At 55.5% G+C, this 25639-nt stretch overlaps 3 protein-coding genes across 3 annotated transcripts; all 3 read right to left on the bottom strand.

Moving 5' to 3' along the window:
• Nucleotides 1-2111: 2111 nt before the first annotated feature.
• LOC310887742 (scavenger receptor cysteine-rich type 1 protein M130-like) lies at nt 2112-4264 on the bottom strand (the record flags this gene model as incomplete). Its single annotated transcript, XM_083813915.1, has 2 exons — nt 2112-3654; nt 4057-4264. The coding sequence occupies 2 exons, from the start codon at nt 4262-4264 to the stop codon at nt 2486-2488; spliced, it is 1377 nt and encodes a 458-aa protein (XP_083670041.1). The 3' UTR covers nt 2112-2485.
• Nucleotides 4265-6281: 2017 nt separating this feature from the next.
• LOC310887741 (scavenger receptor cysteine-rich type 1 protein M130-like) lies at nt 6282-8088 on the bottom strand (the record flags this gene model as incomplete). Its single annotated transcript, XM_083813914.1, has 2 exons — nt 6805-8088; nt 6282-6679 (listed from the first exon to the last, which is right to left on the bottom strand). Exons 1-2 carry the CDS (start codon nt 7511-7513, stop codon nt 6282-6284), a joined length of 1107 nt encoding a protein of 368 aa, XP_083670040.1. The 5' UTR covers nt 7514-8088.
• Nucleotides 8089-23960: 15872 nt separating this feature from the next.
• Nucleotides 23961-25168, bottom strand: LOC310887832 (olfactory receptor 6E1-like). The gene has a single exon (XM_083814010.1). It carries the CDS (start codon nt 24988-24990, stop codon nt 24007-24009), a length of 984 nt encoding a protein of 327 aa, XP_083670136.1. The 5' UTR covers nt 24991-25168; the 3' UTR covers nt 23961-24006.
• Between the last annotated feature and the right edge of the window lie 471 nt (nt 25169-25639).

Raw genomic sequence — 25639 nt, 5'->3', positions numbered from 1 at the left:
TGCCCCACGCGTCAATAACACAGCCCGTGCCCTGTTGGGGGGTGGCTGGAACCACACTGATGGGCCCTGCTGCCCCACGCTCCTCCTGCCAGTGCTGCCCAGAGAACTGCCGGCAGTGCACAGTCCCTGTCTCACCCAGCCCAGCTCTCCCATTTCTCTCCTTCACCCAGGACTCATGTCCTCGGGGTCCGGGCTCTCTCCACCCCTTGCTGCTGGCACCCCATGGTCTATCCGTCAGTGGGGCAGCACATGGGGCAGAAGGCAGCACACAGCTCTGTTTCTGTGCCCCTCACCAACACCCCCAGCACACCCAGCCCTGCCAGGAAGTATCTCCCCCCCAGGACCACTGGGGAAGGACCCACCTCTGCGCCGAGCCCTGGCGCTTCGCACCTGCCCAACCAGGAGGGCCAGGAGCAGGCAGAGGATGAAGCAGATGATGACAGGCACCGAGAGTCTCTCACTGGTGGTGGTCAGAGGGCCCCGGGGGGGAACTGCATGGGCAGGAACATGGCAGGGGCAGCATCAGGCATGGGAGAGGTTGGGGGCAGGACATGCCACTCCTGACAAGGCAGCAGGGGCTGGGGGGGACAGGGCTGGGTGATGGGGCAGCTCCCACCCTGCTGGGTACATCAAAGACTTCCCACAGATCCCTGGATTTCCTGGGAGTCTCAGAGCCCAGCAGGGAGCCCCTTCCCCTGGCTGTGGGTCACAGCCTGGCCATGGGCAGACCCAGCCCCAGGAGAAGAACAACTTACCTGCTTGTGGGGGGGGTGTTGCTGTCCTGGGTGCAGCTGCAGGGCAGGAGAAGGAGAGCCAGGCTGAGAGGCTGGGGCTGCGGTACCAGCCAGCCTCCCTGGCAGAAGGCCCCAACATGTGCCACCTGAATTGTCCCTTCTGCGGGGCTGGGCAGGGTGGCAGGGACAGGGCCCAGCACCACTGTCCCGGGACTGTTCACAGGACAGTGCAGGCAGCCCAGGGGATGTGCGGGGACATCCAGGCCCACAGAGGCTGCTCCCTACCCACCACCAGCCTCCCACTCTGCAGGGACACCCTTGCTGGGCCATGCCAGGATCCAGCAGGGCAGACGCCCAAGCCAGCTCCTTGCCAAGCCCCCAGCGATGTCTCCCAGCCTCACTGCTCACCTGAGCAATGCACAGCCGCATCTGCCTTATGCTGGCAGGCACCGCTGTCCCCTGGTTGGGCCCAGCAGTCCTGCAGAGACAGCTCCGTTCCCCTGCACTCCATCAGCCAGATGGGGCCCGTCCCCTCTCCAAAGGCAGCCTGGCCCAGGGCATAGACCGCGGGGCCACAGCCCAGCTGCCTGCATGCCACCTCGGCATCACGCATGTCCCAGGCATTGTCACACAGCGTCCCCCAGGCGCCGCGCTGCCAGGCCTCCACTCTTCCTGAGCAGCCGTCTTCGCCTCCCACGGTGCGGATCTTCTCCCTGTCTGTGGAGGCAGCGACCTCCCATTGCACCGGGACAGCTGGGACAGCCCTACCAGGTGAGGGGGGCACATGCAGGGGCAGCTCCCTACCTGTGCACCTCGTGGAGTTGGGGCATGCAGCCACCTGTGGCCTTTCTGTCCATGTCCCAAAGGAAAGAGAAGTTGGGCTGAAGGGACTGCTTTGGGGGTCGTGCAGAAGAGAGCAGGGCTGACCTCTGCTCACACGTCCCCATGCTGCCTGGGTCAGTGCAGCAGCAGAACCCCATTCATTCAGGGGACATGCACGGCACTGTGGGGGGCACCTGAGTGCGCATGCCCACAGGGTCCCTGGTTCACAGAGCAGCAGGAGGCTTTCCCTGGATGGAGGGCTCCTGCAAGCCCTGCATGGTCTCCTCTGAGACCTTGCCTGGAGATGTGTCTGCATCCCCCAGGGGCTGCTGGCAGCCTGGCTGTTGACTGCTACTGGTGGACGTGGATGGCTCTGAGAGCTGAAGTCACCTTTGTGCCACCAGCAGCAACAGGGTCTAACGCAGAAAGTCAAAGCCCCTCTGGGTTCCTTCTCTGCATTTGACCATACCCAGTGGGGAGCAGGACCTGGTGCCTTGATAGCTCAGATTTACCATTGCAGGTGATGTGGGCCTCTTCTCGGAGGTCATAACACGACTGCGGATGCCAGGGATTAGAGGGACACTGCCAGAAGGAGCTGTTCCTCTTCCCACACTCCACATGATCCAGCCACGCGGTGCCAGACAGCTGGGCATCGGCAGAACCTGTTTCCAGGTACCCTCTATCCCCACAGCCCAGCTCTTTGCACACCAGTGACACCGTCTCAGTAGTCATCGAGTTGGAGCAAACGCTGCCCCATGTCCCGTTGTAGAAAACCTGCAGGCGCCCAGAGCAGCCGTCGCTGTTCTCCAGCCTCAGGGCCATGAACTCTGGAAGGAGGAAAGGTTGCAAGGATGGCCTTAGATGTCAGTCACTGACAGCCTTGGCTCTAACTGGCTCTACCCTCACCCCAGCCTCCCAGGCCCCCACTCCTAGCCCCACTCCCAGCACAGACCTGAGCAGACGACTCCTGCATCCTCCTTGTGCCCGCAGTCGTGCTGCCCCCAGGCCTCAGCAGGGCAGTCCCAGAGAGCAGCTTCGGCCCCGGAGCAGTTGACGCCGTCCAGCCAGATCTGCCCGGAGCCCTCCCCGAACCGAGCGGAGCCGGCTGCCTCCACGGCCCCTCCGCAGCCCAGCTGGCGGCAAACGACGGCGGCGTCAGCCAGGTCCCAGGCGTCGTCGCAGACGGTGCCCCAGCGCCCCTGGTAGTAGATCTCCACTCTCCCGGCACAGCGCCCGGCCCCGTCCGCCAGCCGGACCTGCCGGCTCCCTGCAGCGGGGAGAACACCCAGCCGTCGGGGGCTGGCTGCTGGCCCAGCCCTGCACCTGTGGGACATGCAGCACCACTCACCATGGCACACGGCCCCCACGTCCTCCATGATTCCTGCTGACAGCGTGCTCTCGGGCAGGGAGGTGTTGCAGAGGCTCAGGTCAGCCTCGTGCCCTGTGCACCACACCCCACGCAGACCCACAGGGCCCAGTCCTCTCTTGGCCCTCACAGGGGTGTAGGCTGCCTCTGCCTCTCCGCACTGCAGCTGCCGGCACACCACGCTGGCCTCCTGCATGTCCCACTGCTCATCCAGGACTCTGCCCCACGTCCCGTGCTGGAAGACCTCCACGCGCCCGTCGCACCGGCTCCCTCCACCCACCAGCCGCAGGGACATGGGGCGAGCCGGGCCTGGTGAGAGCAGAAATTCAGCCAGGAGCTGCCATGGGGTCCCCAGCTCTGGGTGGCCGTGCCACACACGAGGGGCAAATGGACTTTGCAGCACTGCCCAGCACTCACCTGAGCAAATGACAGCAGCAGCGTTCTCGTGGGAGCACTGTGAGGCCCCCAGGGCAGTCATCGGGCACTGCCCCAGGTGGGCTTCAGTCCCGTCACAGTGGAACGAGTCTCTCCAGACGGGGTCGGTTCCTCTCCCCAAATGCCCTCCTCCTGGAATGGACTCAGCAAAGCCACAGCCGAGGTGCCGACAGAGAACGTGGGCGTCCGAGAGGTCCCAGCGGGAGGCACAGAGGGTCCCCCACGTCCCCAGCACCTCGACCTCCACCCTGCCCGCACACGCTGTGCTGCCGTTCACCAGCCTGAACCCTGTGTACTCTGGGGACAAAGGAGGGTGAGAGAGGCCACATTTGTGCTTTTGCTCCCACAGGAGCTGCAGGAGAAGCCAATGGGACAACGTGCCTTTCTCCTCCTGCAGCACTCTTTTAGGGCTGCAGACCACCAACTCACCACACCTGTCCCCCACCCACCACAGCCCAGTGCCCACCCTGCTCTCCTGCCCCCACCACAGACCCCGTGGGCACCATCCCACCCCGAGTCCTTACGTGTACAGGTGACATGAGTGCTATTGCCATGGGTGCGTGCAGGGCTGGTCCCTGGGGGCCCCCATGGGGCAGAAGGAGAGGACGGATTCATTCCCCACACACTGCAGCTCTCTGTCCCAGACAGGACCGGCCCCTTCTCCCACGTGAGCTGCCCCATGGACAGACAGGGCTGTGCCACACTGCAGCTCCCTGCAGATGACCTCGGCAGCTGTGGCACCAAAGTGGGAGTCACAGACAGCTTTCCACTGGTCCCTGTCGTAGACCTCCACACTTCCTGAGCAGGGGCTGTTCCCTCCGACCAGCCGGACAAATCCTGGAGCAACCAAGGAGACCTGTGAGTTCCCAGAGCCCTCTGGCACTTCCGTGCCCACCTCCCACCTCATCCTGAAGGTGGCCACATGCAGAGCCCCACAGCCTGCCCAGCAGCTCTCAGGGGGTGCTGATGGCACAAACAGCTCAGGGTCCCCTGCTGCTGCTCAGAAACCAGCCCAGCACCCATCGGCTGCCCTCACTCCCAAGCCCCCAGCCGCAGGCACCGCTCAGGGAAACTGCTGCTGCCCGGAGCCCCTGGGCTGCCCAGCCCCAGACCCAGCACTGCAGCACCCGCAGCACGTGGGCCCAGGGAAATGGGCCCAGGCACTGGGGGCTGCTGCAGCCTGCTCTGCCCCACTGGGCTCAGGCCAGGCTGAGGAATCCCTTGGAGCTGCCAGAAAAGCCCCCTGTTCCCAGGGGCTGCTGGGGCTCTTGGGGAGCTGCTGTTCGATGGGGCACATCTGGGGAGCAGGTAAAGGGGGGTCCTCAGGCAGGGACAGAGTGTGGTGCTGGGCTTGCACGTCTCCAGCCATCAGCCAGGCAGAGGGCAAGAGAACAGGCAGAGAGCAGCCCTGGGCTGACACGAGCTCCCGGTGCAAAGGCAGGCACTGAGGAGAGCCAGGAGGTGCTGGCACAGCTCCTGGGGCACAGGGCAGGCAGGAGACGCTGGGCAGTGGGTCAGCATGGCCTGGAGGGGCCATGTCTCCAGGGTTTGGCTCTCATGGGGTGACCCTGGCACAGGAACAAGGTGCCGCTTGCCACTCTGCTCCTCTGCTCAAGCCCAGTGCTCCTGCCCTCTGAACAGCCCTCCTGCTTTGGCCGAGGTTCTCTTGTCTGATGGGGGTACAACCCAAAAGGCCTGGGCCATGGCACGCCCTTCCCTGCGGCTGCTGGTGGCTGGGGGAGTTGCTCTAGATTCCCCTGGCATAGGGACCAGCCTGCCAGACAGGGCCTGGGCGAATGGGAGGAGAAAGATGGGAACCAGCCAGCACAATGGGGAAGGGTGGGGGCTTTCCTCTCCCAGCCCCGGGCACCTCCCCAGGGTTGGCTGCTCCAGCTTCAGGTCCAGGCTGGGTGCGCTCCCACTGGGCTTTCCCCAGGGACAAGGGACACCAGCGGTGACAGAGCCAGCTCAGAGTGCAACTTGACACACAGAGCCATATTCTGGTGTCCACTTGTTGCTTCCTGAGGTCACAGCCAGGTCCCTTAGAATTGTCTTCGTCCCAGAGGTAGGGAACAAGTTCAGTCCTTACCTGAACATGTCACTCCAGCATCCCATCTGTGATCGCAGTCTGTTTGCCCCCATCCGTTGTGTGTGCAATCAGACAGGGCAGACTCGGTGCCATGACATTCAACATCATCCATCCAAATGGGGCCAGATCCTTCTCCAAAGTGCCCATACTGAGGAGCTTCAAGAGGAACCCCACAGCCCAGCTGCCTACAAACCACTGCAGCATCGTCCTTGTCCCAGGAGTCACTGCACACGGTCCCCCACTGGCCCTGGTGTTTCACCTCCACTCTCCCAGCACAGCACCTGCCACCATCCTCCAGCCTCACCTCCGCAGCCCCTTCAAACACCAACAGGGGAAGGGTCAGGAGAGCTTCGAGCCTCATACTTCGGGTCTATGAGAGCCCCATGCCCAGGCAGACTCACAGTTCCCAGGGTGGGAGCCCTGTCCCCACAGACTGTCACTGGAGTATTAGGGGGGTCCTTCCTCTGTCCATGAGCTGCACTGGTCTGGGGGTGCCCAGCTCTATCCCTCCTGAGCCATTTGCTGCCCCACAGCCCTCATAACCCTCTCTTCCCACCCCAGTGGCCCCCAGCCCCTTCCCATGCCCACCCACACACCACCCCCAGCCCTGCACAGGGCTTCCACTCCTCCCCTGAGAAGCACCCCCTGAAAAACCCCATGAAGCTAGGCCCATACATCCTCCTGTCCATCACCTGCCCCAGGGACCTCTCAAATGCACCAAAACCCCAGGGGCTGCTGGCAGCCTGACTATTGACTGCTGCTGGTGGACGTGGATGGCTCTGAGAGCTGAAGTCACCTTTGTGCCACCAGCAGCAACAGGGTCTAATGCAGAAAGTCAAAGCCCCTCTGGGTTCCTTCTCTGCATTTGACCATACCCAGTGGGGAGCAGGATCTGGTGCCTTGATGGTTCAGATTTACCATTGCAGGTGATGTGGGCCTCTTCTCGGAGGTCATCACACGACTGCGGATGCCAGGGAGCAGAGGGACACTGCCAGAAGGAGCTGTTCCTCTTCCCACACTCCACATGATCCAGCCACGTGGTGCCAGACAGCTGGGCATCGGCAGAACCTGTTTCCAGGTACCCTCTATCCCCACAGCCCAGCTCTTTGCACACCAGTGACACCGTCTCAGTAGTCATCGAGTTGGAGCAAACGCTGCCCCATGTCCCGTTGTAGAAAACCTGCAGGCACCCGGAGCAGCCGTCGCTGTTCTCCAGCCTCAGGGCCATGAACTCTGGAAGGAGGAAAGGTCGCAAGGATGGCCTTAGATGTCAGTCACTGACAGCCTTGGCTCTAACTGGCTCTACCCTCACCCCAGCCTCCCAGGCCTCCACTCCCAGCCCCACTCCCAGCACAGACCTGAGCAGACGACTCCTGCATCCTCCTTGTGCCCGCAGTCGTGCTGCCCCCAGGCCTCAGCAGGGCAGTCCCAGAGAGCAGCTTCAGCCCCGGAGCAGTTGACGCCGTCCAGCCAGGTCTGCCCGGAGCCCTCCCCGAACCGAGCGGAGCCGGCTGCCTCCAGGGCCCCTCCGCAGCCCAGCTGGCGGCAAACGACGGCGGCGTCGGCCAAGTCCCAGGCGTTGCTGCAGACTGTGCCCCAGCGCCCCTGGTAGTAGATCTCCACTCTCCCGGCACAGCGCCCGGCCCCGTCCGCCAGCCGGACCTGCCAGCTCCCTGCAGCGGGGAGAACACCCAGCCGTCGGGGGCTGGCTGCTGGCCCAGCCCTGCACCTGTGGGACATGCAGCACCACTCACCCCGGCACACGACCCCTACGTCCTCCATGATTCCTGCTGACAGCGTGCTCTCGGGCAGGGAGGTGTTGCAGAGGCTCAGGTTATTCTCATGCCCTGTGCACCGCACCCCGTGCAGCCCCACGGGGCCCAGCCCTCGCTCGGCCCTCACAGGGGTGTAGGTTGCCTCTGACTCCCCGCACTGCAGCTGCCGGCACACCACGCTGGCCTCCTGCATGTCCCACTGCTCATCCAGGACTCTGCCCCACGTCCCGTGCTGGAAGACCTCCACGCGCCCGTCGCACCGGCTCCCTCCGCCCACCAGCCGCAGGGACATGGGGCGAGCCGGGCCTGGTGAGAGCAGAAATTCAGCCGGGCGCTGCCATGGGGTCCCCAGCTCTGGGTGGCCGTGTCACACACGAGGGGCAAATGGACTTTGCAGCACTGCCCAGCACTCACCTGAGCAAATGACAGCAGCAGCGTTCTCGTGGGAGCACTGTGAGGCCCCCAGGGCAGTCACCGGGCACTGCCCCAGGTGGGCTTCAGTCCCGTCACAGTGGAACGAGTCTCTCCAGACGGGGCCGGTTCCTCTCCCAAAATGCCCTCCTCCAGGAATGGACTCAGCAAAGCCACAGCCGAGGTGCCGACAGAGAACGTGGGCGTCCAAGAGGTCCCAGCGGGAGGCACAGAGGGTCCCCCACGTCCCCAGCACCTCGACCTCCACCCTGCCCGCACACGCTGTGCTGCCGTTCACCAGCCTGAACCCTGTGTACTCTGGGGACAAAGGAGGGTGAGAGAGGCCACATTTGTGCTTTTGCTCCCACAGGAGCTGCAGGAGAAGCCAATGGGACAACGTGCCTTTCTCCTCCTGCAGCACTCTTTTAGGGCTGCAGACCACCAACTCACCACACCTGTCCCCCACCCAGCATGGTCCCGTGCCCACCCTGCCCTCCTGCCCCCACCACAGACCCCGTGGGCACCATCCCACACCAAGTCCTTACGTGTACAGGTGACATGAGTGCTATTGCCGTGGGTGCAGGCCTCGTCCATTGGGGCCCCCCAGGGGCAGAAGAGGATTGTGGATTCATTCCCCACACACTGCAGCTCTCTGTCCCAGAAAGGACCAGCCCCCTCTCCCAGGTGAGCTGCCCCATGCACGGACAGGGCTGTGCCACACTGCAGCTCCCTGCAGACCACCTCGGCAGCTGTGGCACCAAAGTGGGAGTCACAGACAGCTTTCCACTGGTCCCTGTCGTAGACCTCCACACTTCCTGAGCAGGGGCTGTTCCCTCCGACCAGCCGGACAAATCCTGGAGCAACCAAGGAGACCTGTGAGTTCCCAGAGCCCTCTGGCACTTCCATGCCCACCTCCCACCTCATCCTGAAGGTGGCCACATGCAGAGCCCCACAGCCTGCCCAGCAGCTCTCAGGGGGTGCTGATGGCACAAACAGCTCAGGGTCCCCTGCTGCTGCTCAGAAACCAGCCCAGCACCCATCGGCTGCCCTCACTCCCAAGCCCCCAGCCGCAGGCACCGCTCAGGGAAACTGCTGCTGCCCGGAGCCCCTGGGCTGCCCAGCCCCAGACCCAGCACTGCAGCACCCGCAGCACGTGGGCCCAGGGAAATGGGCCCAGGCACTGGGGGCTGCTGCAGCCTGCTCTGCCCCACTGGGCTCAGGCCAGGCTGAGGAATCCCTTGGAGCTGCCAGAAAAGCCCCCTGTTCCCAGGGGCTGCTGGGGCTCTTGGGGAGCTGCTGTTCGATGGGGCACATCTGGGGAGCAGGTAAAGGGGGGTCCTCAGGCAGGGACAGAGTGTGGTGCTGGGCATAGCCCCTGGGGCACAGGGCAGGCAGGAGACGCTGGGCAGTGGGTCAGCATGGCCTGGAGGGGCCATGTCTCCAGGGTTTGGCTCTCATGGGGTGACCCTGGCACAGGAACAAGGTGCCACTTGCCACTCTGCTCCTCTGCTCAAGCCCAGTGCTCCTGCCCTCTGAGTAGCCCCTCTGCTTTGGCCGAGGTTCTCTTGTCTGATGGGGGTACAACCCAAAAGGCCTGGGCCATGGCACGCCCTTCCCTGAGGCTGCTGGTGGCTGGGGGAGTTGCTCTAGATTCCCCTGGCATAGGGACCAGCCTGCCAGACAGGGCCTGGGCGAATGGGAGGAGAAAGATGGGAACCAGCCAGCACAATGGGGAAGGGTGGGGGCTTTCCTCTCCCAGCCCCGGGCACCTCCCCAGGGTTGGCTGCTCCAGCTTTAGGGCCAGGCTGGGTGCGTTCCCACTGGGCTTTCCCCAGGGACAAGGGACACCATCAGTGACAGAGCCAGCTCAGAGTGCAACTTGACACACAGAGCCATGTTCTGGTGTCCACTTGTTGCTTCCTGAGGTCACAGCCAGGTCCCTTAGAAGTGTCCTGGTCCCAGAGGTAGGGAACAAGTTCACTCCTTACCTGAACATGTCACTCCAGCATCCCATCTGTGAATACATCGTGTTTGACCCCATTCTGCGTATGTGCAGTCAGACAGGGCAGACTCGATGCCATGACATTCGACAGCAGCCATCCAAATGGGGCCAGATCCTTCTCCAAAGTGCCCATACTGAGGAGCTTCAAGAGGAACCCCACAGCCCAGCTGCCTACAAACCACTGCAGCATCGTCCTTGTCCCACGAATAACCACACACGGTCCCCCACTGATCCTGGAGTTTCACCTCCACTCTCCCAGCACATCGCCTGCCACCATCCTCCAGCCTCACCTCCGCAGCCCCTTCAAACACCAACAGGGGAAGGGTCAGGAGAGCTTCGAGCCCCACACTGAAGGTCTGTGAGAACCCCATGCCCAGGCAGACTCACAGTTCCCAGGGTGGGAGCCCTGTCCCCACGGGCTGTCCCAGGGGCAGCGGGGACTCCCTGTTTTCCCCATGGGCTACGCTGGTCTGGGGGTGCCCAGCTCTATCCCTCCTGGGCCATTTGCTGCCCCACAGCCCTCAGCACCTCCTCCCACCCCAGTGGCTCCCAGCCCCTTCCCATGCCCACCCACACACCACCCCCAGCCCTGCACAGGGCTTCCACTCCGCCCCATCCCAGTGTCCCACAAACAGCCCCATGCCCCTTAGCAGCTTCCATTTCCCATTGTCTGTCATAGGCACCTCCCAAACCCACCGTCCGAGTTGATCACTAGGGTACCAACAACCCATGTCCCTTCCCTGTCCCTGCTGCCAGACCGGCCCCTGTGCTTGACCAGGGCCCCCAAGAAGGACACCTCTCTACCACCTCTGGGTGCAGATGCCCCAGTCCTCTTCTGTTAATGGGACACAACCTGCCCTCCTGGGGTCAGTGTTTCCCCAGATCCCAGGTGCAGGGAAGAGCACACAACCCCTCTGGGGCACCCCAGACATTGGCTGTACCCTGGAGATAACTGAGGGCCACTCACTGTCTGGGCCTCCTCCAGATCCAGAGGCACAGCGCTGGGAAAAAAGGGGTCTCAAAAGGGTACACGAGGACGTGGTGTCTGGAAATGGAGCCAGGCATGGGCTGCCATAATCATGGGAGCTGTGGAAATGGATTACCCTCTCCCACCCAGACAGGCACAGATTAAAGCACAGGGCTGAGGGACTGAGAACCTTCTGCCTCTCATTTCACTGGTGCCTGGAAAGCAACCCCACTCCCAGGGGGATCCCAATGACCCCAGTGCTGCCCACTAACCCCAGGCTGTTGAAAAAAGCAGCTGACACTTACCTCTGCAAAGCTGCACCCAGAGGAGCAGCCACAGCACCCAAGGGGACAGGAGTCCCTCTGTCCCCATCCTGAGGCTCCTGCCCTCACAGCACGGCCCTGCTGCTGGAGCTCCTCGGACCCACAAGGCAATGGGGGTGATGAGGGAGCAATATATCTGTGCAGATGCTGTCCCAGCTGCAGGAGGAGCCAATCGAAGCAGCAGGCACCTTTTTAGACGTTATCGGCACTTATCTCCCCTCCGACGCAGCCCAGCTCTCCAATGAACTTCTCCAGCGCTCTTCATGACCATATATGAGGGACGGCTCCGCTGCGGGTCTCACGTCACTGCGGTGGGAGATCATCGTGGGGTAGGGCTGGGTGTGGGGGCAGATGGGTCTGACACCCCTTGCAGCCCGCTGTGGGGACCGGGAGCACGGAGCATCTCCTGAGCTGTAGCGTCCAAGAGCCCAAGGTGCGATTGTCCGGCCGTCCCTGCGCCATGGGATCCACGGGGCTGGGCCTGCAGCGGGGCTGTGTCAGGCTGGGAAGGGCCCAGCCCCTGCCCCTGCTACAGCCCCCGCTGTGCTGGCAGCAGCAGCTGGGAAAGGCCCTTGGGCAGGGCCCGAGCCCCATGCCGGGAGCGCTGGCTGGCCCGTCCCTCCCCAGGGAGCCTCCTGTGGGGTCCTGGCAGCAGCCAGAGCTGGTCCAGGGCCTGCCCTGGCAGCAGAGCTGCAGCCCAGAGCCTCAGGCGTCTCCCTGGCTCTCAGCGTGTCACCCAGGGGCCGTTATTCCCCGCGGCGGGTCGGGAGCTGGAGCCTGCCTGCCACTGCAGGTGCACAAACCGCAGCCCACGTGACATGGCGCCCGGGCAGGAAGGCGGTGGTTTCCTCCTGGCCCCGTGCCCAGGCCTGGCCCTGCGCTGCCTCCCAGCCTCCTCACAGCACCAAGCTGGAAGAGTCCGAGAAGTGCTTGGACAGTGCTCTCAGACATATAGCTTATTTTATATATATATACATATATATATAAAAAATTTTTAAATATATATACATTTTATAAATATATATATAAATATTATATATTATCATATTATATATTATTACATTGTGTATTATTATATTATAATATATTACATTACAGTACAGTACATTATATTACATTATATTATTATTGTATATTATAGATTTTATCTTTATAATATATATTTAAATGACATATTGTATATACTATATTATATATAGTATATTATTTTACATTATATATTAGATTATATATATTATTTTATATTATGTGTATTATTATATATTGCCTATTATATTAAATGTATTATATTTTCATATGATATATTATATTTTTATATATTATAGTTTATATTAAATTATATTATATTATATATATTTATATTACATACAGTATATATTTATATATTATATTATATTATCTCATGTTATATTATTTTTTATATAATTTTTATTTTTTTACAAATATATATATTTTATATTTTTATTATTTTTAATATTTTTAATATATATTTATACTCTTTATAGTTTTTTAGATACGGATAGTTTGTTTTTTAGTCTGGAGGTTGGAGTTGGACTCACTGATCATCAATTCTTTCCAGCGTGGGATATTTCTTGATTCTGTCCAACCCAGCTCCAGGTGATGCCATAGCATCCTCACCTGCCATGGGCCCGCTCCTGGCCTGTGTTCAGACAGCAATGACCTCACAAACACCTACACAAGTTCTTGGCCTGCTCCAGGCCTGCCAGCTCCTCAGGCACCAGTGACCTCACAGGTACCTGGACAATCCATGGGCCTTGCCCTGACCTATCAGCTAATTGATCACCAATGAGCTCCCCGCAGACCCACACAAGCCAGGTGCTTATTCCTGGCCTACTGGCTTCTCAGGCACCAGGGTCCTCACAGCATCTAGCACAGGCCATGTTTGCTCTCAGCCAGTTAGTTACACAGGCACCACTGGCATCCAGATGGCATTCACAGGCCAGGGGCCTGCTCCTGGCCTATCACCTCCTCAGCTGACCATGACCTCATAAGCACATGTTGCCTAATGGAAGGTGTCCCTGCCTGTAGCAGCGGGGTGTGGACTAGATGGTCACTAGGGTTCTTACAACCCAAACCATTCTATGATTCTGTGATTCTCTGACATCCGTGCAGCTGATGCATACTCGCCATGGAGGTAGTCAGGCTCCAGTGACCTCCCAAGAACTTATACAGCCATGCACCTGCTCCTGGCCTACTGGCTACTCAGCCAAGAGTGGCATCACAAGTCCATTCCCCAGGCATGGGTCTCCTTCCTGCCTGTCATCTTCTCAGGCACCAGTGACCTCACAAGCTCCTACGAGAGCTGTGGGCCTGCTGCTGGTCTGTCAGCTCCACAGGCACCACTGACCTGAGCACCACATAGACACCTATTTGCTTTCTGATCACCTATGAACAAGTGTGATGCACCAGTAGACAGGTGCCTGGAGTTTCTGTTGGATTGCAGGAGTAGTCAAGCATGGGGTGCCACTGGCACTGATGCCACTGGCATCACAGGAACATCCACCTCCAATGGGCCTGCTCCTGGCCTATCAGATATTCGGCTGACAGTGACCTCAAAAGCACAGATGATCTATTGGAAGATGTCGGTGTCCCTGCCCATGACAGGGGGTGGGTGCTCATGTTCAGCTGGCTGTTGACCAACATCCCCAGGTGCTTTTCTGCTGGGCAGCTTTCCAGCCACTCTTCCCCAAGCCTCGGCTGCTGCATGGGGTTGTTATGATCCAAGTGCAGGAGCTGGCACTTAATCATTGTTGAATGTCATGTGATTGGACTCAGTTCATCAATCTAGCCTTTCCAGATCCCTCTGCAAACCTTTCCTACCCACAAGAAGACCAACTGTCCCACCTAACTTGTTATCATCTGCAAATGTACTGAGGGTGCACTTATTTCTCTCATTCAGATCATCCATCAAAATAGTAAACAAAACTGGACCCAGTACTGAGGCCTGGGGAGTGCCACCGGTGACTGTCCACCAACTGGACTGATCTCTCTTCACTCAGGCTCTTTGAGCATGGCCTTCCAGACAGTTCTTCAAACAGCAAACTGTACACTTGTCCAAGCTATGAGAGGCCAGATGGGTTGTCATTCTGCAGGGCTGCTGCTGCTGAGTCCACATGGAGAAGATGTAGCTCCTTCTTTTATGCTTTTTCTAATTCCCTGTGCTCAGTCCTTTCAAACCAACTAAGCATGAATCTGGTGCTTGTGATGAGCTGGTGCTCAGCTCGTGTTCCAGTTACTTGCTAGCATGTATCATCGTCGTTGAGTTTGTACAGCATGGGCATTCTTGCATTCCCTTTTGTCTCTGTTTGCTTGAGTCTGCATTGTCAACGGTAGTTCAGGAAGACTAGAGGGAGTGGCTGCTAGGGAAGCACAAGTTTGCATCTGTCATGGTGGGACTTTGGTCAGCATTCACAGTGCAGTGACTCAAGCTGTGACACAGCCAGGAGTTGCACACTTTGAGGGAATCCCAAAGGCAGTTCCTTTTTGAAAGGCGATGCCATCCTGACTCCTGTCCTTGCCTGTGCAGCACCTGTCAAAGGGTCGATATAAGTTTCTCCTCAGAAGAAAGGCCCCACCATGAGGGGCTGCCTAGAGCTGGGCTCCTCTCCACAGTTCTGATGCAGTCTTCTCCTGCAGGGGCTCTCCCTGGACTGCGGCCTCCTTCAGGCCACATCCACCTGCTCCCACATGGGGTCTTCCATCAGCTGCAGTGTGGAGATCTGCTCCAACATGGTGCACCACAGGCTGCAGGGGAACTTCTTCTCCAGCACCTGGAACACCACCTCACCCTCTTTCATCACTGACCTTGGTGTCTGCAGGGTTGTTTTCTCTCACATTTTCTCAATCTTCTCTCCCAGCTATTCCTGCATGTCATTTTTACCCCTTTCTTTAAAATGCTCTCACAGATGTACAAACAGCATCACTCATTGGCTGAGGTTGGCCAGCAGCATGTCCCTTTTGGAGCCAGCTGGAAGTGGCTCTTCTCTAACAAGGGGCAGCTTCTGGACTCTCCTCACAGACACCAGCCCTGCAGCCCCCCTGCTACAAAACCCTTTCCATGTAAACCCAATACAACCTCCCACCTGCAAAGTAAAAACAGAGCCCAGACAAGCAGCAGCAGACCCATGAGCAGGCAATGGCAAGGCACTGCTGCTGCTTTGGGGCTGCTAGCAGATGCAAACCCTGGGAGAACTGCTCAGAGCTTTTTTGGCTATTCTCTCCATGGAAGAGATAAGACAAGGAGGGTTTTGGTAGGGGGTGAGCTATTCCTCACTTTTGCTTAGGTGGGAAGTTAGAAATCAGCCCAGGTGTTTGCACCAAACCAAACACACACACACACACGCCCCAGAGCACCAGGGACTGCACTACCATGGGCCACCTCTGCACACCCATGCATTTCACTACAGGACAAGATGGGTGACACACACCTGGCCATTCCAGGACCAAGGGGCCACCACAGAGATACTGTAGCTTGTCTCAGGGCATGTGGTAATCCTGGTCTGGGCTGGAAAGTTCCCCAAAGTGCTCACTGCAGTATTTCCGGCCTGTGGAGTTCAAGTAATAGTCAAACAAGATGTGTGGAGTGCCCTGACACCCATCTGCACAGCCATGGGCCTCCTGCTGCCTCCTGATATCGTGAGGCACATCTGACTTCAGCAAAGCATCCCCACCCATCACCTCCTTGAGTCTTGTGACCTGTCCAGATCCATGTCACCTCACCTGCCTCCTCCAAGACCAAGTGATTGCTGCAGGACCTCCCAAGCCCTGCCCAGCTTCATGAGGCCAGACTGCTTCAGTTAGGTGACTAGATCATAGGAATGCAGGATTTGAGTATTAGGTGATCAGGTTAGGGTTTAGGGATTAGATCTTGCCTTCCAGGGTTAGTGGTTGGGCAGAGTATTAGAAGGAGGCCTGTGTTTTCTGCTTTTTGGGTTCTAGTCTGTGTCTAGTGTAGAGACTATGTTATTTGTTGGGATTTTCTTCAGGGCTCTGTTGAGGAATCATGTTAAGGCTGGAATTCAATGCTAGGGATGAAAGGCTGAGGAATAGGCTAAGAAATGAGATATGGTAAAGGCCTTATGGGTTTGGGACTTGGCCAACCCATGCCAGATGAGGTTTGAGGTTAGGGATAAGAGTAGCAGATTCCTTGCAGAGAGAGGGATAGCATTTAGATGTAGGGGGAGGGCTTATGGCTACTGCTTAGAAATATTGCCAGGGCTTGACGTGAATGTTTTCCTAGTAAGTGTTGCAGCAGCACCAGCCTTACCTGAATCCCTCTCACCTCTTTTAGATCTTTCCTTTCAGTTAGCCAAGCCAATCTTCTCTCCTATAGACTTCCCACCATTATTCTCCCAGCTTTCCCCTGGCCTCCCCAAATGTGTCACCATGTTGGGGGCAGCTTTCTATGGCCTTTATGACCTCAGAGGCTCTGCCTCCCTGCTGTTGGCCGGTCAGGGGTGGGACAGAAGTGACCTCACAGCCAGCATCCACAGGGCTACAAGGAGCTGTTGTGCTCAGGAGGCCTCTTCCCAGCCCTCCCAGTAGCAGTGGGTGCAGGGGATGCCCTGCACAATCCCTCAGGTACTCTGCCTGCCAACCAGCTCATGCTTCAGAAGGCCTCCCACATGTCTGGACTCACATTTCCCTGGGAGTTCTTCAGCTCCTTCAGGGCATCCTGAAGGAAATGGCCACCTCAATACGCAAAAAAAAAATATCAAGCCGTGAGCATACATGTTAGGGAAGTGTTCAAAACTCTTTGTGGTGGGTGAGAAAGTCTTCATGTCTAGATTTGTTTCATTCAGGTGCATTCCCAGGGCACATTGCCATCAAAGGAAAGTGACCTTGAGTCACTGTCCCGCAGGATGCCCCTAGGGAATATCTTATGGAACTTCTGCTCACTGGTAGTCATCTCTCCACACCCACATCCTGTGCACTCTCATATGGACAAGGAAAACATGGACTCCTGATATAATAATTCGATATCCCCCAAAGAAGGAAAAATAAACCACTAGTGTGAGCTGTCGCAAAAGCCCAGACTGGGAATGGTGTTTGCAAGGAGCTGCTCTGGGACCATTGCCCTGAGGCAGCATTTCCCAGAGTGTCCAGAGAACAATGGTCCAGCCCAGCCTCTGCTCTGCTGGTCCTCCCTGTCTCTCCCAGGAGGCCAGCTCAGCCCAGCTCCTCAGCAACTCTCCACTCAGCCCAGCTCTCCACTCTCAGCCCAGTCCAGCCCAGCAGAGCAGCCCAGGTTGGGCTGGCCCCAAAGCAGAAAATGGAGAAGTGGAGGTCAGTGGCAGTGTCTCTCCTTCTACCGTCTGCAAGAGATTTCCCTCCCCCAGGCAGCCTGCAGCCCCCCAGGCCACCCCCACTCCCCAGCACAGCACAGCACCACACTGCTGGCCCTGGGCTCCTCAGGCAGCACCACCGCACACACACAGCGCCCTGCTCTACTCCTGGGACACCCCATGTCCCACACAGCCTTGCCCCAGCCCACCACGTCTGGGCTGGCCTGAGCAGCCATTCCTGCAGCCCCTGCCCATGCTGCCCACAGCCCCCGAGCTGGTGGGGCTGCTCTGCAGAGTGAGGAGGCTGTGGTTAGAGGAACTGTGGGGGCACTCTGCAGGGCCGTGCTGGTCAGGCTGGGAAGGCAGAGGCAGCTGGTGGGGGGCACTGCCACTGACTGCCTCCCACACAAGTGGTTCTTTGGCCATGGAGGGTGCGCACAGATAGCCAGCCTTCTTCAGAGTCAGAGACTCATGGAATAGCCTGAACTGGAAGGGACCCACCAGGATCATCTAGTCTAACTCATTTCCAATATCAGGAGAGATTTTGGGGTGATTCACTCGATCCAGTCTATGAAATTTCCCTGACTGAATAACTAATAATTTTCCCGACCCCTTTCCCATTGCCTCATGTTGTAGAGCTCTGCGTTGTCTGTGGAACAGAAACAATGATCATATTTCCTTCTGGATTACTGTATCATCAGTAAATGAAAGTAAAAAAAAGGAAAATGAAACAAAACAAAACAAATACATCTTGGTCTGTAGTGAGTTGCATTATCAGTGATATGCAGAAGACGACAGTCATTTTATTGCTTCTGAAAAACATCCAGACAACGCTTTCCACACTGCATCCTTGAGCTCCTGGTTCCTCATGCTGTAGATGAGGGGGTTCAGTACCGGAGGTATCATGGAGTACAGAACTGCCAACAAAAGATTCAAGAATGAGGAGGACATGGAGGGGGGCTCGTTGGGGAAGGTGCTGTTGGACATTTGCTGACTTTGGGTGTAGTAGCCTGTCCATTTAGAAATTTAAAGAGGAATGTTAGATAGTGTTTTCTGAGCAAAACCTAAACCAAATTTCCTTGAAACCTTCTTAGCAAGACACACAGTCTTTTCCCTGTGAAAAATACATGCTACTGCTTGGAAAATATGTTTATTTATTTATTTATTTATTTATTCCCTAAGGATATGATAATCGTCAGGTTAATCCTCTGTAGGCCTCGGAGGGGTCAGTACTGCCCTACAGTATGTAGTAAAGGATATCAGGGACTGATCCATTATAATCCTCCTTACTGCCCTTCATGGCAGTAAAATAGAAGCAAAGACTCCTGAGAGTGCGTTTCATTCAGGTAGTGCAGGCATTGGTGTTCCCCATCAAAAATCTCCCTCAAAGATGCCCTAGGGGTGCTGTGGAGCTCTGTGCAGCCTGCCCCAGGTAGCAGCCTCTGGGCACCAGCAGGACCCTGCCCTGCCCTGCCCTGCCAGGGGGGCTCCTTCCACCCGCAGCTTCTCCCCGCAGCACCCTGGGCAGCTCCCCGGGCAGGCTGAGTGCTGAGCCTGGCAGGCGGCAGAGGCCCTGCCCCAGCACACAGCCCCTGGGGCACAGCAGGGACCCTGCTCTGCACCACAGCCCTGGCCACCCCTGCCTACACCCCAGCTCCACACCCTGCAGCCGGCCCTGCAAGAAAGAACCTTCATGTCCTGTCCCTCTGACAACTTGGCTGATACTCCCTGCTCTGGAGCTTGTCATTCATACAGTAGAGAAAGTAGAGAGTCCTCCTGAAAGCTACCACAGCCTGTGAGATTTGCCTGCAAATCAGGAGATGGCACCAGGAACAACAGCTGTGTTGCCCTGCAGCCAGACACTTACCCTGTTCAGGGCTGGGAAGATTTCTCCTGCAGTGAGCTCTCAGCAGCCCCCCTCCACACTGCTTTTAACATCTCCCTCCCTTCTCCCAGCCGCCCTTGTCCCCTGCAGGCAGTGCCCCCAGCCCTGCTGCGCTGTGCAGAGGAGCTGCTCGTGGGCAGAGCTGTCTCTCTGCAGTGCTGCCCGCTTGCCAGGAGCTCCCCTTGGTCCCAGGAGCCCAGCCCTGCTCAGCTGCAGAGGGAGCTCTTCCCCTGGGTCTCCAGGTGAATGGACTTCGAAACAGGCTGAAGCAGTCACTGATTTTGCTTCTCTGAGCGGGGAATGGACACTTACTTCCAGTGATGTCTTTTCCCCTAATTGAAAATAAGAGTTTGGCTTGAGAATCCTATTTTCTTGTCCCATTGTGAGACTGGACACCCACAGAGTGACAGGCAGGCTGCATCCCATCACTTCCAAGCACTTGTTGATACACAGGGAGATGAAATTTTTCGTAGAAACTGAAATCCCTCTGTCTACATAAGCTACACAACCAATTGCTGGCCTGGAGGATCACCATATCATAGAATGCTTTGGGTCTGGAGGGACCTTAAAGACCATCTAGTTCCAACCCCCACCATGGGCAAGGGCACCTCCCCCTAGACGTGGCTGCTCAAGGTCCCATCCACCCTGGCCTTGAACACTACCGGGGGGGTGAGGCATCCACCACTTCTCTGAGAAACCTGTTCCAGTGACGACTTTTTTTTTCTTTAAACTGTTGCCCCTTTTCCTACTGCTACACTCCCTGATAAAGAGTCTCTCCCCATCTCCTGTTTATCTCCCCCTGTTCTCTTAAGGAGGGGGAAGGAGAGAGTGGCTGTGTGTGTGTGTAATGTGTAATGCTGGTAAAAGGCATGTGCTATGAAGACAGCCTGTGGACTGCTGGGTAGTCTGCAGAAAAGAAGGCTGAAGGGCGACCTCATTGCTCTCAATAACTTCCGTGGGAGGGGAAGTGGAGAGGGGGGTGCCGGTCTCTTCTCCCTGGTAACCAATGGCAGGACATGTGGGAGAGGCACAAAGCTGCATCAGGGGCTGTTCAGACTGGGCATTAGGAAAATATTCTGTACTGTGAGGGTGGTCAGACACCAAAACGGGCTTTCTACAGACCTGGTTGATGTTCTGTGACTGTCAGTGTTCAAGAGGCATTTGGATCATAGAAACATAGAATCAAAGAATGGCTTGGTGAGGAAGAGACCTTAAAGATCATCCAGTTCCAAGCCCCCTGCCATGGGCAGGGATGCCACCCACTAGATCAGGTTACCCAGTGCCTCAGCCAGCCTGGTCTCGAACACCTCCAGGGCTAGAGCATCCACAACCTCTCTGGGCAGTCTGTTCCTGTGCCTCACCACCCTCTGAGTGAAGAATTTCCTCCTAACCTCTAATCTAAATCTCCTCACTTTTAGTTTAAAACCATTCCCCCTCTGTCATTATCAGATTGAGCAAAGAGCCGCTCTCCATTTTGTTTTTTTTTTTTTATGATCTCCCTTTAAGTACCGAAAGGCCACAATGAGGTCAACCCAGAGCCTTCTCTTCTGTAGGCTGTACAGCCCCAGCTCTCTCAGCCTTTCATCTTAGAAGAGATGCTGCAGCCTTCTGATCAATTTCACGGCTCTCTGGACCCACTAACAGATCAACATCCTTCTTGTGCTGGGGGCCCCAAATATGGTTGAGTCACCATCCCTGGAGGTCTTTAAAAGACATTTAGATGTAGAGCTTAGTGATATGGTTTAGTGGAGGACTTGTTAGTGCTAGGTCATACAATGGACTAGGTGATCTTGGAGGTCTCTTTCAACCTAAATGATTCTGAGATTCTGTGATAAAGAGTCTCTCCCCATCTTTCTACCATTTCTCTCCCCCTGTTCTGTTAATGTGGGGGAAGGAGAGAGTGTGTGGTGCTTGGCTACCTCCTGGGGGTAAGCCACAACATATCCAGGGACACAAACCTGACTGACAAGTGATAAAGGAGGCATTGGAGGGGGAGTGCTGGTAAAAGGGCATGTCCTATGAAGACAGCCTGTGGACTGTTGGGGAATCTGCAGAAACTTCCTTAGGAGGGGAAGCCGGTCTCCTCCCCCTGGTAGCCCAGGATGCTGCTGGCCTTCTGGGCTGAAAGCTCACACTGTCGGCTTATGTCAAGCTTTTTGTCCACCAGAACCTCCAAGTCCTTCTCTGAAGGGCTGCTCTCAATGAATTCTTCACCCAGCCTGTACTCATGTTCAGGATTGCCCTGGCCCAGGTGCAGCAGAACCTCATTAGGTCCACATGGGCCCAAATCTCAGCTTCGTCCAGGTCCCTTTGGTTGCCATCCCTTCCTTCTATTGTATCAACTGCAACACTTAGCTTGGTGTCATCTGCAAATTAGCTGAGGGTGTACTCGATCCCACTGTTTATGTCATTGATAAAGATATTCAACAGTACCAGTCTCAGCACAGACCCCTCCTGAGGTGCACCACTTTTCACTGGCCTCCACTGTGCTCAAGAAAGGGGATATGGTGGGTACTCACCACGTGACAGCCGATTGTTTTACCTGCATGACCATGGGGAGGACATGAGAAAATGGGATGGGAAATCTACCTTGACCCTAGAGGCACAGCTACAGGAGTTGCAAGGAAAAACAATTGCCAAAGGGGGGTCCTTATGAGAAAATTGCTGCTCCCGTTTCCAGCAGGCAGTCCCTGAGACACAGTAACAAATCTTATGACCAGGGCTAGAAGGGCTCTGCTTCCAGCCAGATGGAGGGAAGGGACAATCATGTTTATTGGACTGTGTGGAGTTGATGACCTGGAACATCAGACACAGAGGTGTATAAGACTGTAGTGGGCACTGGTGCAAAGTGTAGTGTGGACATTAAACAGCTGTCTGCCTTGACCCGGTCTCTCATGGGACCTTTCTGTTGTGGGGTTGCTGAGGGTTGAAGAACAGCAGGTGCTGATGGCTACCCCAGTGGTGCACCTGAGGCAGTATCGCAGTAACTGAGACTCCCTGATTCCCATCCATGAGCTGGTTCATCAAGTGGAGAGCCAAAGGGTGAACAGCAAGACTCGCTCACCCTTTAATAGTCCCATATGGCCAGTGGACTATTGCGGCCTGAAGGAAGTCATGCCACTGCTGAGTGCTGCAGTGCTGGACATGGTAGAACTTCAATATGAACTAGAGTCAAAGGCAGCCAAGCGGTATGCCAAAACTGATATCACTGATGTGTTTTTCTCCATCCCTTTGGCAGCAGCGTGCAGACCACAGCTTGCTTTCCCTTGAAGGGCTGTCCAGTCCACCTGGAATTGACTGTTCCAGGGGTGGAAACACAGCCCTACCATTCGCCATGGACTGACCCAGACTGCACTGAGCAGGGGGAAGCTCTGGAATACTTGCAGTATATTGATGAAAACATAGTGTGGGGTGACAGAGCAGCAGGAGATTTTGAGGAAACAAAGACAATAATCCAAACCCTTCTGAAAACCAGTTTTGCCTTAAAACAAAACACAATCAAAGGACCTGTACAGGAGAACCTATTTATTATACCTTTAGAGTACTTTTCCAAAAGTTATGCAGAAGAGATGGGATCACTTCTCTTAAGAGCTCTGAAGGTTATAGTCAAGTCTTACTTAAGTCTGAACTGTCTCTTTCCCTTCATTTTTTCATCTTAATTTAAGGTTTTGACCACCTCATTGAATATCTGCAGCTTTTGCAAGAGTTTTGAAGCTTGAAGTTATGGTGCCTGTATAGATTTTACTCTCCTTGTCTTTTTCATACCATGCTTTCAGGGTTTCTATCTGTTTCTCAGCATCATGGGTTTGACCTGTACAGCAGGACAGTTGACATTAGTAACCTTTGTTTTCATGGATCAGATCTCTTCCAATTCAATATTCAGGTTCTCTCTTTTCTTAGTACGTTTTCCTCTTAATCTATTTATTTTTTGGCTGTAGAAGATCTCACCTGTGTTGGCAATAATGTGCACTTCAGTCAGTTTTCTCTTGCCTTTTTGCCTTTCCTCTCATTTCAGCCTTGCTGCACCTATGTCATATATAGAGATGGTTTTGTGCCCAGCAGGCACACACTCTGGCTGCCCGAGAGAGCTGAAGCTGCTGCAGCTCCATGTCCTGGGTTCAACCTGAGCAAGGCAGAGTGTGTACTCCTGGGAGGCACACACACAAGCCTCTCCAGCTGAGCAGGACAGAGACCCGTTAGTGGAAAATGTAAAGTGGTTGTGTGTGTGCGTGCATGTTTGTGTGTGTGTGTGCAAGGTGGATCACTCCAGCAGCTTGGCTCAGACACTCAGCCTCCCCAGGACATGTCCCTGGCTCCCATTCTCTCCACTTGAGGGCATCTGAACAGGCCCTCTGACACCCTGGTTCTAGTCCAGTTGCTGCACTCAGCCCCAGGTACACACACCATGTGTCCCTACAGCCCTTGGCAGCAACCCCCTTTGTATATTGTGATGCAGAGAGCTGCTGCCAGTGACTCATCTTCATGGGTTTCCTGCCTGGACACCAGGGTGGTGGTCTACCCAAGGCAGTCTTAGAAGGAGCTGGGACAAGATCTTGGTTCCGCAGGAGCCTGTGACTTGGGTTCCCACCTGCCATTGTGCTTTGTGCTCTTCTGGGATCATGGAGTTGGGCCTTTGTTGAGCTGGGGGCTCTCCTGTGCTGGGCCTGGGAGCAGCCAGGGCAGGGCATGAACTGAATTACTCATCCTGCCACCGCTTCCCTGGGCCTTCCTTTTGCGTGCAGATGCACTTCTTATCAAACAGCCTAACACAATCCAGAAGGATCATAAACCTCCAGAGGCATCTACTTGTGGAGGTCATATACATATGGAGGTGGTATTACATAAGATATGACAGCAGAGAACTTATATTGCTCTTCAGAAATGCATCACGATTAGGGGAAAAGCTGTGCTGTTGCACGGGCCATGGCTTCCTTCAGGGCCAGCATCACGGCCTTGTTTCTAAGACTGTAGATGAATGGGTTTAAGAATGGGTACAGGACAGTGTTCAGCAAAGCTACAATGCTGTTGGTCTCCAAAGAAACATGTCCTGAGGGATGTGCGTAGAGAGCAATGCAGCTTCCATAGGCAATGGCCAAGGTGGTGAGATGGGAAGAACATGTAGCAAAAGCTTTTTTCCTCCCAGAGGCCGCTGGCATTTGTAGAATACAGAGAAAAATGCTTGTGTAAGATGCCAGAGTTAAACACAAGGAAGACAGCACGATAAACAATATGAAAACGGAGTCTGTTTTCCAAAGCAGGGTGGTGTCAGAGCAGGAAAGTTGGAATAAGGGGGTGTTGTCACAAAAAAAATGCTCAATCTTGTTCAAACCACAGAAAGTGAGCTTTGAGAGCAGCACCAGGCGGTAACTCAAGAACATGAAGCCCGTGACCCAAACAGCAGCAACCAGGTGGATGCAGAGCTGATGCTTCATGATGGCAGCATAGCGCAAAGGCTGGCAGATCGCAACGTAACGGTCAAAGGACATGACAACAAGGAGAGCAAACTCTGCAGCACCCAGGGCAAAATAGAAAGAGGACTGGGCAAAGCAGCCACCGACTGAGATTGTTCTCCTGCCAGAGCTCAGAATCACCAACAGTTTGGTGCTTGTGGAGGACGTAAACCAGATTTCCAGGAATGCCAGATTGCCAATGAAAAAGTACATGGGGGTTTGCAGGCGGTTATCCACACACACCAGGAAAATGATGGCTGCGTTCCCCATCACCGTTGTCAGGTACATGAGTAGGAGGAGCAGGTAGAGAAATAGCTGTAGCCTTTGATCAAGCCCTGAGAAGCCTGAGAGGATGAATTCAGAAATGACAGTTCCATTGCCTGTTCCCATGCCCAATTTCCATTTATCCGGCTGAGGCAGGAACATGGCAAAACCAAGTAAAATAATTTCATGGTCTGGACAGAAGGCTATCTCCTTCCTTCTCTCTTTCCTTGCTTGCAGGCTTCCTATACAACACACACAGAGATTCCTTTGGACGTTCCTCACACCCTGGCTTTTCTGTTTCACATATCTGGTAGAGTCCTCAGGGAAGTTCTCGTCTTCTTTCCACCTTTGTCCATCAGCCACAAATGATTCTTGCTACAAAAACACAAGGCTGAGAATGGATTGTTACTCTATTGTACTCCATTCCTGGGAAATTCCACTCAGAACAATTGCAAACATCCATCTTACCAATGTTTCAAAAGGAAATCTCATCTCCTGTACAAATATTTTCTATTATGTAGATTCTAAACAATCAGTTCAAAAATATACATTGAAGGTTATTTTCTCTCCTCTTCAGTACTTGCCTTTTTGGACTAGCAACATCTGGGGATCCCTTGCTTAATTTCCAAATAAGAAAATTTCAAGTACATCTTTTGTAATGCCCTGATTACTTCTATGTCATCTTCCCTTGTTTCTTTAGGAAAGAGGGAAAATGGGGACCAAGTGTAGCTTGCATTTTTTAGTACTCTTAATTAAGGCCAAAATTCATTATGGTCCCACCAGGCCAGTGGAAATGGATCTGTCACACAAT

This window comes from Anser anser (genome assembly GCF_964211835.1).
Source record: "Anser anser genome assembly, chromosome: 29".
In the NCBI taxonomy this organism is placed as follows: Eukaryota; Metazoa; Chordata; class Aves; order Anseriformes; family Anatidae; genus Anser; species Anser anser.
The sequence above is the reverse complement of the archived record's forward strand: the minus strand, read 5'-3'. Positions and strand labels throughout refer to the sequence as shown.

Coding starts and splice junctions, on each gene's coding strand:
- LOC310887832 (XM_083814010.1), bottom strand. CDS start 24,990: ATGTTCCTGCCTCAGCCGGATAAATGGAAATTGGGCATGGGAACAGGC.